The sequence below is a fragment of the Rousettus aegyptiacus genome, unplaced genomic scaffold, assembly GCF_014176215.1.
Source record: "Rousettus aegyptiacus isolate mRouAeg1 unplaced genomic scaffold, mRouAeg1.p scaffold_m13_p_17, whole genome shotgun sequence".
In the NCBI taxonomy this organism is placed as follows: Eukaryota; Metazoa; Chordata; class Mammalia; order Chiroptera; family Pteropodidae; genus Rousettus; species Rousettus aegyptiacus.
Genome location: NW_023416292.1, coordinates 17,372,387 through 17,385,461, shown reverse-complemented (window position 1 = coordinate 17,385,461; position 13,075 = coordinate 17,372,387). Strand labels below are relative to the sequence as shown.

The 13,075-nt window shown below is 50.0% G+C and overlaps 1 protein-coding gene across 1 annotated transcript in view; it reads left to right on the top strand.

Moving 5' to 3' along the window:
* The window catches only part of PAPPA2 (pappalysin 2), a 169,733-nt gene that overhangs the window by 111,816 nt on the left and 44,842 nt on the right, over positions 1-13,075 (top strand). The window contains exon 14 of the mRNA XM_016154370.2: positions 10,159-10,330. Within this exon, the coding sequence (XP_016009856.2) occupies positions 10,159-10,330 (172 nt within the window). The remainder of the gene's footprint in view (positions 1-10,158; positions 10,331-13,075) is intronic.

Here is a 13,075-nt window from a genome sequence, read left to right as displayed (position 1 = left end):
TTATGTAATGTTGATGTGGGCTCCAAGTCATGCAGGTGAGATGATGATATTTGCTGCAGTAGGTGAGAAAGGGCAGATGAATAAACATAGTTTGGACTTTGGGAAGTTCGGGAAATAAATGATCTAGATTAAGGCAATTATATGGACAGAATCCAGGGAATTTGGGATCATTGGAAAAAGAAGTTTTGATCCAGCTCCTGTGGGGTCCTAACCCAAATAAAAAAACTCTTCTTAGAAGAGAGAAAAACTGAGAAAAAAATATTTCATTCTCTTGGAGAATGATATTGGACTTCAACCTCTGACTCTTGTGTATTTAACATAAAAATACACATATATATTATGAACATACCCGCCATGTTTTCTTAACCATGCTTGTTTAAAGCAGAAGATTACGTTATTTAAAAAACGAGAAACCGAAGAGTAATGTAGACTGTTGGTTTGGAATGTTCGGGGCTCACAGACCTACAACTTTATGTACCTGTGAACTAGTTTAGGCGCCTTCATTTTCTCCGTGCAGTCTCTGTTTCCAAGCTCCGTTTCCTGAAGCAGGGACTGCAAAAGAAAGAAATAAACCAGGGAGAGAAACCAACAATGAGCTGTCACCGAATAACTCATAACTTTCTGTGACCTGTGGCACCATGGAGGGTTAATGTCATCACAGGCTGACGTATCTTTAGCTTGAGAAAGCTATTCTTGCAGAGGATCTGCCGGCCAAGAAGACAGAGCCTGCATCACTAAGTCACATACAGAGGGATTCTGGGTCGCCCTCCTTTAAGAATTCACTGTAGACTTGGGATTTTGATTGAGGGTGGAAGCATGTGGTAGAAAGCAGAGCAGCTTTCTCATAAAACTTCACTTCTATGATGCTGGTAATCCCAGAGAATTTCTGGATGGAGGTGGCTTCGTTTTCCGCTTGGGAGATGTTGGGGCTCAGGTGTGAAAATGATTCTTCTTGGTTATGCTGTAGATTACAGGTAGGGTTGGGGCTCGATTTTAAGGCCCCTGAGCCCCGCCTAGGGGCCTGCGGCCAGAGCAGGCTCAGTGCCCTCGCGCCTCCCTGCTGTAATCGGTTTGTGAGCCTGGTCGTGGCGATGGGGCCATTCTGTCGCCATTGTCCGTCACTCTGCGTCGAGCTTCACTATTCTCTGGGAGCCTCGTTGCTGCTGCTTTACCAGTTCTTATTCTGGAGCTCGGATTTGAGCTGCCAGCATTTCCCCGTCCTCCTCCGCCTGGGCGGGGCTCCTAAACCCTGCCGGGCCTCTCCTTCCCCTGCCGGTCCCATGCAGCAGGGTCAGATCACCGCCCTTTTTATGGCCTCACAAAGTGGAGGGCTCCCCCCTTCCTTTCTCTGGGGGCTGCGTGTTAAAGCATTTGCTTCTTCTTTGGCTCCTGGTTCAGTTTTCCCTTTTCGGAGTGGGTTTTTGGTAATGCTCTGGGGCGATGAGAAGTATCTTCTCTTGCTGCCGGGGCAGGCACTGTAGAAATGAACTATGGGCTGCATTTCTACTCATTTGATTATCTTCTTTCCGAAAGCAGTTTAGCAAATTAACACTGAATCTGTTTTTTTTGTGTCTTAGACAAAGAAAGAATTACAGCTGCTCTTTTGTTCCCTAGATTTCTTGCCCAACTTCCTTTTCCCAGAACGATTTGTCCACAAAATAAGGGGGAAGCAGGAGAGTCTAGTCGACAGGATCCTGATCGTCCCGGCCGGTGATGGATGGCCTGGTGAAGGACCGTGAGCTGTTTGAGTCTTCTCGGCTGTTTACTGTCGTGGGGTTATAGAGGAAAAAAGGAAAACGTCATGGACATCGTCTCCTTTAGGCGATTATTGGGGTGTTGGCTAGACCATTCTAGAAGTAGCTTTTATTAAAATGTGATTTTGTCTGCGATGGTTCTTAGTGGGATACGTTCTAGTTAAATAGCTAGGAACAGGCACACATGGCTTGGGAAGACGTGGGGTTGGTGTCTTCCTCTGAGGAACAGACCGTTTCAAAACACTGACTCCCAAACACTGACTCCCAAACAATGGCTCCCAATGGCTTCTGGAATTCCCCTGTTAGAAATTGTTTTCTTCGAGTTTTGACAATCTCTAGAAGTCTCTTTAAAATTGTAAATAACTGCTTATCAGGAGTAGAGATGTTTTAAGTCATTACCAACTTATTTATTTCGAGAGTATATTCTCTTACGGACCTTGACTGTTCAAAACCAGACTGGGGCCTCAGGAAGTTTCGGGGAGCAGGAGAAGCAGAGAAGGCGGTGCTGACAAGAGATGAGTTTAGAATGCCACCTGCTTTCCAGTTTTGCTCGGGTCTGGCCCGCCCTTACGCCGCACATCCATGGCAGCTGGGGGAGAGAGCGCAGACAACAACAACAAACCGGTTTTTCCCGGGTTCTGTCACTTTGCCAGCCTGCCAAGTAGACAGATACTGTTGATGGATCTGACCATGAATCCTGGCTGCGATGACTCTCAGGCCGTGCCTGGTTCTGCGCAGCCGTCACTGTGGAGACGGGGGACGTTCGGTGACGGGAGTGGCAGCAAGTCCAGACCTCTGCGTCTCGCCTTTGGCCACAGTATCTTGTCTCGCCGCAGGACCGCAGGGTAGTTAGTCTCTTGCCTTCTCTGAGCCGTCATTTCTCCGTAAGCAAATGATGTTGCAAGGCTTGGATCGCGAGGAAGAGCAGGGGGACAGAGGGGAGCGATGTTCCAAATCTGATGTCAGCTCGGGACTGACAAGTTCCGAAGTTACGAGATGATGGGAACAGTGTGAAGCTTCCGCTGGGGAGTCCAGCGGCTTCATAGGGAAAGGGAGCCAAGGGGAAAGGGAGCGAGTCCCACAGGGCCGAGCCCGTATTTTAGGTTTCCACTTTTATAGGTAAGTTTGGGACTCGTTCACGGTGCTGGCTGGCAAATCCTCAAGACAGCAATTCCTGTGCAGCTTATGCGAAGCCACAGAGAAGCCGCCTGCCCCTTCCTCCTGCCCCCTATAGGTGCTGTTCCAGCAGCGATCCAGGTGGAACCTCGTGCCCATTAAACTTTATTCACGGGACTGTGCTGTTCCCTCGCTTAACTCCGCGTGCTTCACAGTTCCCCAGGCTTGGCCTATTGATGTGGCTGCCCAGGGATGAGCAGTGGCAGGTGGGTGGGGGCGGGGGGCGGGGCGGGAGGGCTCCAGCGATCACTCCTGTAGGCATGTCCCAGAGGAGATGGCTGCTTCCTCCGCACACCGGAGGGCAAAGCTGTGTATATATTTAGTTGTTGTTCTGATGAGGGATTCTGCTTCCGTCCCGCAGCGCTAGAAGCGCATTCTCGGCCGGGTAGTCGGCCATTGTTTTGATTCTTCCTTTGGTATCCCGCGTATTTTGTAATCTACGTTAAAATCATGGGTTCCGAAACTTTATGAGACAGGGCCTTTGAAAGCGAGTGCTTTTGGCTGCGTGATGTAAATGTGTTTCTCTTTAGAAGGACAGGCGGCATTTGGATGGGACTTCTGGTATTACAGCCAGGCGTGGTAAAAACAGTGCCCAGAATTAGAAATAAGCGAAGCAAATTACCCAGTACTGGGCCACCAGAGTCCAGTCTTGAACTTACAAATAGGTCACAGTCTAGGAAGAAGTAGACATCTTCCAACAGGGGTATTTTGAGGGGCAACTTTGGGACAAAGACTTCAGTAGAGGCGCAGGGAAAAGCTCCACTTTCCCAGGGTACAGGAAAGGGAGAAGTCTGCTTAGTGCAAAAATTCGTCATTTCTCAGTCACGCGGGGGCAGAGTCAGTTACTACTTGGATTCCGCTGCTTCCCTCCGATGAGAAACTTCAGAGAAGGACTTGAGTTAATTTTCCCTTCCCAGTTGGTATGATCCTTCAGTGCAACTCCCCCCAGGACCAGCATCGTTCTGCCCGCTGAAGCCGATGGTTCATGTCCTGTAGAGCGAAGATGGGGCCAGAGTGAGGGGCAGGCAGAGTGGGGGGCCAGGGCGGGGACCGTCTCTTCTGTACTGGTTTGGAGAAACGGCAAAGCTCTCTAAGGATGGATGCTGTTGTTTTTACTCGGTTTTGCTGTTGGTGGTGGGAAGATTAATGAGGACTCCGTCTCTTCCAGTCTGTGCTACATTCCCTCCATCTACGTCCATCTGCCGCCAAATCCAGAGCATACATTCCTTCGGAGCCCACACCCTCTTATTTCAATAAGAATCAATAAAACGCAGTGGGGGAATGGAGAGAAATCCGATCCTCTTTTACTATTTAACCTTAAAAGAGCTGCTTCTACAGAAACCACTGGCACTGCTCTTGGGTCAACGGTGGCACGTCTTGGATAAAAGAATTGCAAGATTGTGTTTAACTGAACAACTGGGAAGTCGGGACATTAAGCAGAAACTTAGACTGGGCACGAAAGGTTGTGCGAAACTCTCTTTTTGGGTTTTCCACCACATCCTGCCCATCCCTGGGTTTTCTGTGCTCCCACCCCAATACCACCAGCACCTCATCTATGAAATTAAATACCATGTTAGAGCTGGAAGGGACCCTTGAGAGAGCCTCGTTCAACCGCACCATTTTACAGATTTGCAGTCAGAGGGCCAGAGTGGTTAGAAGACTTATCCAAGGTTGCGGAGATGAAGCAGGGGCGAGTCAAGACCTGAACCCAGGCTGCACCACGCCGTTTCTCAAAAAACGTGCTGCACGTGCCAGACAGATTCTCCCGAACTAGCCCAGATTCCAGATGTCAAACGTGGTCGGACTTTTCTTGCTGCCTGAGCACGGCAGGATACTGACTAGAAAACTTCGTGAGCCGATGTCATCCTGATTTTGAGTTCGAGCCCACGTTTAATTAAAATGCTTCCTTGTTATGTTGTAGTATTAGTGTGGTAGAAAGTTCTGGAATATCCCATCATTTGTTTTGGTCTCAGTTTCCTCTAAAAGGAGGATTCGGGTTGAATTACCTTTAAGGTCCATCTCGGTGCTTCCTGCAAGATCGCTGTTAAAGGTCCCCCGCACCGCCGCCTCCCCCGCCTCCCCAGCGGCTGTGGTCAAGAAATAGGGGCCTTAGCCCATATCTTCCATCGGCCCTCACCTAGGAGAAACGGGTCGATTGATTCTGACCGACTCTGGCATGTTGTCATAGCCTCCCGAATCCCTCCGGGGTGGCTCAGGCCCTGAGGACAGCCTTGGCTCAAAGCCGTGAGGCAGAACGGCCAGGACCCCATCCATTCATCAGAAAATACCCCGTTGCCCAAATGTGCGTCTTGGCTGGAAGCTTTGGCAACTTCCCTCAGTGGCCTCAACAAAGAACAGAACACGAAAAAAAGGCGCCTGGCCTGGCACACCCCGGGGGACAGCTCAGGGTAGGTTCTCTCTTTGGAGAGCTTCTGCTTTGTGGTGTCAGCCCGACCCCTGTTCCTCGCTCACAGCTGGAAGGCGGAGGAGAACTTGGGGAGCCTCCCTTCTAGCCTGTCTTTCAATACAGACGTTGATGTCTTTCAGTATCAGTTCTCTGAGTTAGTCAGAATTCGAGAGACCCACACATGCTGAATCTATGGAGATCTCCGTCTGGGTTCGGCGGTGCCGTCTTGCCCTGCGCTCCGTCCACGGGGTGGCAGAGGTGATGACCCGGACAGCGATTTCGCCTTTCTAAATCCTATTCATTCATCGAGGTCAAATCACATCCACCGATACAACTTTCTCTGAAGCAGCCATGAACTTATAATCAGTAACACATGATTTAATTATTATTATTTTTCTCTTCGGCTGTACTGAAAGTTTCTTCAGAACAAGGGGAAAAAAGGTTTTGTGCTTTGATCTGTCTTGTGGCTTCTACGTGATAATTTGTGCTCGTACATTAAAGCACAAAGATCAAGCATTGGGACCGGTTTCTCCTGGAATCGGCCTTGTTATTTTACAGTTTATGGCCTATGGAATTGACTGCCATATCATTCAGGTTACGCGTATCCAGAGCTTTGTGGTGCCGGGCTTCACGCCTGGTGAGCACCAGAAACGTTGCAACTTAAACAAATCACAGATGCCAGGATCCCACCTACCGAATCAAAATCTCCAGGGCACCAAGTCCGGGTGTCTATATTTAAAAAATATTTCCTGAGTGTAACGTACAACTTTGGTGTTAAGAAAGCCTGGCTCATGACACATGAAGGTCACCCCTGGATGGAACTGTGCCAACAGAGGTTCCTCAAGTTCATGCGTCGCTTACAGACCCAAAACAAAGGGGACACACGGGCATCATTATGGCAGGACCGTGCTGGGATTGTGCCTGGGTGACCACAAGCAGGTGATGTACAGGAGGAGGACAGCCTAGGGTTAAAATACATTTGGAACAGGGATGCTTGAAAGCACTTTTTAAAACCCTCCAACATAATGACTTGGGCAAGTGAGGACCAAAAAGAGAGCAGAAGCTTATCCAGAGAAGTGGAGGGACCAAGTGCAAAGCAGGCAGGTGGCCGTCCGCAGAGTGCGATTTCTAAGGCCCCACTGACCTAACATTCCAGCATGAAAAACTCATTCCTTTGGCTTAGAACTTTGTCTCCTGTTAAAATGGAAATACCTGTGAATCACATCTGACTGGGTTCATCATCACATCCTTACCTGAGAACACACTATGATGAGGTGTGAAGAAAGATCTGGAAAAAACGGGTGGAAGGGTGAGGCGCTTTTGCCAAAAGGGGAAACACACTTGGCAGGGCATCTTGCAGACCGTGCGGCCACTGGACAAATAGTGCCAGCTTGATTTGCTATCGTTTAAGAGAAGACTGCTCGAAATGGAGACGGACTGTTCCATACTTTATACTTTCTCCCCCTGACTCCCCTGCCGAGGAGCTCCTTGGCTCACCCTGGCCCCTGCTGCTGGCTTTTGAATCGAGAAGAAAGCAGCAGGAGAGCAGCCGCATCCCCGGGGAGACGGCCTCGTGGCCCAGGCTGGCCCCGAGAGCGCGGGCTCTGAGATCCAGCCGAGGATTTTCCTCCGACGCTCTGTGTGGCCTCCAGCCAGTCTCCCAAACGACTTTAGTTTCCTCGTATGTCCAACCAAGACAAATACCTGACTTCCCACCTCTCTGGGGCATCGTAAGTCTTTGCCGCTGCCACCGTCATTAACGTGTGTCCAAAGACCGTAAGAAGAACGGTTTCGAGACGGTTTAAGACTAACCGTTTTTACCGTCCGCATTACCTTTATCCTATCGGAGCTCATGCGGCAGTAGGTGGACAGGAAAATGCATCGGGGGGGTGGGAAGAGGGAGACCAGGACTTGACTCAGAGGAGCCGTGTTTGTAGTGGAAGGGAAACACAGGCGGGGGTTTGGGGTTGAGGTGTGAGGGAGAAAAGTCTGCAATTGGTACCAGATGCCATCAGAAGCTAACGATCTGACAAACACTGTCCTCGTAAAACAAATTCCTTAAAAAGGAAGCAAATGGAAATATAAGCTAGTGAAAGAATTCGTAGCCGCTGTCCCGAAACCATTTCTCACTTCATAAACAGGTCTGGGTCGGGTGGTTTTTTTTTTTTTTTCCCGGTCTTGCTCTTATTTCATGCCACTTCTCTTCTCTTCTGTCCTCCCTTGCTGCCAGTGCTGGTCGGACTTCTCACGCCAGTAGTCATGGTAACGGTACTTAATGGAACCCCCTCCTGATGGAAGGAGGCTCGTTCAGAGTACTCAGTGTTTGTCTGAGCGAGCGTTTGTCCTCAACGAGAATTGGATGGAGGAGCCGAAAAACAGCATGTGCTATTGCACATTAATTTCTTGGCAATGAGCTGACGTAAACCTCAACTGTTCATGACTCCGTGTGCCCCAGTCCTCTCTGCTGAGCACGCTGGAGATGTACTAGATTTTGCGGCTCTCGAGGGCATGAAGCATCTATGGAACTTGGAGTCCTTTGTAGCATCCCTAATGAGGTGTTTCGGCCTCATCCCATGAAGGATAGTTAGGTTTTGGATCCCTTATCCAGACAGGTCGAATGGAGACTCAGAGACAAGATGCATTTCCTGTGTTGCATACGTAATTATCAGCGTTGCATTTGGGGAATTCCACCTGGCAGTTAACACCCCTATCCCCCAACTCATCTTTCTTTCTCCGTCAGCCCCAGGGGGTGAGTGAGGGAGAGCATGCCATCACAGGGCGTAATCAGGGCTCGGAGGAGTCAAAGTTTCCCTCGCATCACTTAGCTCCAACCCTTCATCCTCTACCTCACGGCATAGGTAGGTAGAGAGAGAAGTGAGAATGTCACCGACATAGGACTTCAGTCCCTTAGGTGTAAGAGCCGGGACAGCGAGTTTAGCATAGTCAGGTTAAATCCCTGCTTTTGAACTAATGCTTTTAAAGTCAATGCTCAATGATTTCGCGGCAGCATGTACATATTTAATGACATTTTATTTTCCACTTTCTCGTATCGTTGCTCAGATCTTTTGAAGAAGACACTGACCAGATTAAAGATGATGAAATACATAGTCGTTATTTTGCTTAACATTTAGCACTCCTGGTAACAAATATCAGAAAGATCTGGTTGGTCCCTCCCACTAGACTCTGAGTTCCTGAAGGGCACGGTACATACCATACTCTCGGTACTCAGACCAGCGCCTGCCAATGGTGAGTGCATAGTAGATGATCGTTAATGAATGAATGAGGAGGGCAAGGCAGTTGAATCATTGTCTGATAATAATACTTTTGTGTTTTAGGTCCCACTTTGCCACTACAGAATTGAACACATTTTCCATTTTGATAGCCATAGACTTATTACTTTGCTGTCTATAATACGAACAAATTTAATTCAACAAACTTTTATTGTCTCTACTACAGCAAGGTATATGGTAGATGTAAAAGTGAGTAAGAGATCTGCCTTCAAGAAGTTTGTAATCTAGGTAGGAGATTCAGCATTTAGGAGACACTTAGATACTAACTAACTCCCTGGTGGATCAGAGGATACATAAATTAATTAACTGAAGAACGAACATGCATGACTATAATACAGTGTAGAGCAAAGAAGCATTAGAAGGGAGTTATTTATTTATTTATTAAATTTCCCTGGGAGGCTCGAAGGAGAAAGATGTCTGGAGAAACTTCTTGGAGAAGGAAGACCTTTTAGAAATCTCAGCAAATTGAGAAACTGGGCAGAAGTGGGGAAACCGGAAAGTGTGAGTCGATGACAGGAAACCGGCCCCTGAGGGGCGAGATCTTGGGCCGTTGGTGGTGGAGCAGCAGAGGGGGTTAACTCTGGAACAATACCAACCCCGAGGCAGGTGCAGGTGCGCCCTCAGCGTCCTCATCTTACTGGGGAGGAGCCGAAACACAGGGGTAGGAGCCGCTCGGCTGAGTCACGCAGGTCTCAAATGGTGGAGCCAGCATTCCAGTTCAGACGTGCTCACCAGCGCCCTCGTGGCTTACCTCCGAGATGCTGCCGTGGCAAGACGGCACGCTCCGTTTGTCAGGTCCTCGTCGCCGTGACAGTCCCGCTGAGCGTCCTGGGGCTGCGGGGCGTTTGCCCCTCTCTCTCTCTCTCTCTCTCTCTCTCTCTCTCTCTCTCTCTCTCTCTCTCTCTCTCTCTCTGTGTGTGTCGGGCGCGGGCAGCAACTCAGTGTGTGTCTGCTCTTCGTGTCCTGCGGTCAGTCTCTGCTCAGCCAGCGCTGGTTCTCAGCGGTGTGGGTCCCGCCACGGCTTGCTGCCGAAAATGTTTCCGAACTGATCAGCGTTGCCTTTGCTGCCATCTAAGACACTCCAACCCTTCACGCAGGCCCGTGGCTAAACAATTGACCCAACCCGGAGTCCCCAGGATTCGCCCCTAACTTTTGTCCCGGCTCAGTTCTCATTGTTTGGGGCGCAGCAGCGCCTGCTGTAAATACCTGAGGATTACCTTCTGATCTGTCCTTTCCGACGTCGTCCAGGGCTTCTGGGACACACTCGCCGCCTCGTCCCATCACCATTCTGTCCTAGAAGAACCGTGGAAAGTCGGTTAATCATTGCTTATTAGCCGATAACGTTCTTGTTTATTTTATGCTGCATGGTTTCAGGTCCTATAGAAGGCGGTGATGAGTTTAATGTAGGTTTTGAGGGGAAAAAATTGTTCTCTTCGGTTTGAAGGAACATTCCGGATGGAGCTGCAAAGTCTTTGCTGTTGCCTGTTGGCCCTGAGCCGGTCTAAGCTGCTTCTGTTTCTGTCCTCCCCAGCTGTCCCCATCGGCCCTGTGGGGAGCAGGGCAGCTGTGCCCCACTGCTGCTCGATCACGCGGACGTGGTGAACTGTACCTCTGACGGCCCAGGTCACATGGAGTGCGCTATCGCCTGTAAAAAGGGATTCGTCCTTCAGGCCAGCAGTGGGCAGTACCTCAGGCCCTTGCAGGTGAGTTGGAAACCCTTGGTCATAAGGACCGCGCTCCTGGGAGGGGAGGTACTCATGTTCCTCTCGCTGGCCCAATGGGGAAGGGCAGGGGTTTTTAAATCATTTGAAAGGAAAAATGAGGACTCTGCTGAAGGAGGAGGAACATGGTCTTACAGAAATGCAAAGTGTATAAGGGCCTGTGTAGGTCAGGTTCCGTTACCTAGGACATCCGTTTCTCTCCAGGCGGGCATAGATAGGAATGCTTATTCCATTATCCCTTGTCCTTGTCTTCCTGTCAGAAACTGTGGTCCCCACTTTTGTCTTGAAGATAAGAATGCCATAGTTTAGCCTCGTCCCCAATTTGCAGACAAGATAGGTTGTGGTTAATTATCTGTGGTTCATTGTCTGACCCCCCAGCCCTTTTTATAAGAAGTCTGGAGAGAGAGAGTCAGGTTTTCTTCCCTCTGTTATCGAGATGGGGATTAATAGCGTGATTCTGGCTTTAAATGAATTTGCTGTATTTCTGCAAGCTGCCACAGTACCCTTTCCAGGATTTCAAGGTATTTTGGAGGGAGAAGAAAATATTAATTAAGAGCATGGCTCAGGAAACAGACCTGAAAAGAAATTTTGGCTCCACGTAGTCGGTGTGTGTAAGTTTAGGTAAAAACAAACAAACAAAAGAAACTAACCTCTTTGTCTGTTTCCACATTTGTAAAATAATTAGAAGTATTTATGTCATTTGAGTTACTGTGATGACTGATGGAAATAATAAAAAGCTTCTAGCAAAGTGATAGGCTCGTAGTGCTCTGTTAAGCTGCCATTATTGTGAGCATGGTGATGTAGTCTCAACTAAAGATTTTGTTTCTTCCCTTTCCTTTAGAGGGCGTTCTATGGCCTACAGAGCATTTTAACCTGACATCGGCCATTCGAAAGCATGGGCATAGTATGAGAGAGAGACAGTGGCCCTTGAGAAGAGATCCAGGAAGATGGGGCATGATGAGGAAAGAGGGGGCGCGTGATTGCCAGTTGGGTATCAAGGGTTCGGAAGACTGAAAACATTTTTTTCATGTTGTACTAGTTGACTGCATAGCAGCGGGTTGTGGGTCCATGGGAGAATTTCAGTTGATCAGAGATAATCAGAATTTAAAGATACAATCTTTGGTTTCCAATGGTTTAGATCTTGTGTAGGGACAAATAGTTTTAATATAGCTTGAGGCATCCTTGGTCTATGATGCTTTGGTCAAAAGTAAATGCTCTTAACCCAGCTTAACTTGCACTAGAAAAGAGATAGAAAAAAAAAATGAAAAAAAGTACCAAAAAAAAACAACATAGGGACCAAGTACATTTGTGTGATTGGTTAAGAAGGGGAGAGAAGAAAGGACTGTTTGCAGTGCGTTAAAATCAGGAGCAAATTCAAGGCGAAGTGGACAGTATTCGGTGAAGCCGGGAGGAAAACCAGGAACACAGGCCGAGTGTGAGAGCCGCCCTCTCTGCGGCCCCTGGGCTGCGAGCCGAGCTCGGGCCGTGAGCGCGTGTAAGGGCGGCGTCCGGGCTGGCACGAGGTGCGTGGGCGCGCGCCCTTCCCAGCCACGTGGTGGACTCGGCCATCCAGCGACCGCGCTCAGCACCTGCGGCTGGGCCCGCGAGGGGAGCGCCACGGGCCCACGGCCCCCGGCTCACGATCACGAGGCAGTGGGGGGGGGTGTTTGCTTCGTGTTGACATGAGAACTGAAACTAAACGGAAACAGGTGTCTGGTGTTGTGCGGGATGCCCTGGCAGGCCACGCGGCAACCTCGGAGAGCAAGGGGGAGCCGCGGCCAGCAGCGGGCGTCGGGGCGACTGACAGGTGCCGTCGCCGGTCGCTCTGGCCCTGGTGGCCGGGGTCTCTGGCGGCGTGGCTGGCTGAGCCACAGAGTCGTCACCCCCCCCCCCCCACTCTCTGTTCTTGACGTATTTGTGTTTTCTTGCTTTTCGGTCCCCGTTCCCCAGTTCTTTCGCTCTCTCGTTGGCATTCTCGGCTCGTGTTCCCGCCAGTCGTCACGGAGCGGGGCAGGACACGGCAGCCTGCCTCTTGCGTTGGCTTCTGCACGTCCTTTCCTCCCTTCACGTCTCTCTCCTTCCTTCCATTCTTCCCCCTTCGGGCGCTTTCCGAACCACAGTTTCATCCCGTGTTTGGCTCTGCTGGTAGGTGATTAGCTCCTTAAGGGTATCCTGTTTGTCCAAACCTAATGCAGAACCTGAACCTTCCAGGTGCGTAATGTTTGCTTCATCTACTCAGCGGCGATGAACCCCAGCTGCCCTACGGAATGATAGGCCCCGGGGAAATGGCTGCGATCTCTCAAATTTAGCCACAGGGTGTGAAAGGCGCCCCGTATGCATTAATTTGCAGCTCTTCTTAGGCGCTGTTCTCAGTGGAGGTGATTCTGCTCAGTACCTTTATCAGCTCGCTTATCAGAAAGAGTCCCAGCAAGAAACAGACGGCTGCTCCAAAGTGGGCAATTTGAGAGAATTTAGTAAAGGGGCTGCTTAGAAAGGTGCTGACAGGACATAGGGAAATTACGTGGAGGTGGCGCAGGACCCCAAGGGGCAGGGGCTCTGCTGTCAGCCCCGGGCCAGGAAAGTGGACTGCGGGGGGGCAGCCAGAGAGGCCGGGGAGGAGAGCACAGGGGCAGGGTGCAAGGGCCGGCGGCACCGGAGGGCGCCAGTCGGAGGCAGGCCCCAAGGGAGGGAGCAGAGGGAAGGAGCGCCCGGCCTCTTCCCTCGCCC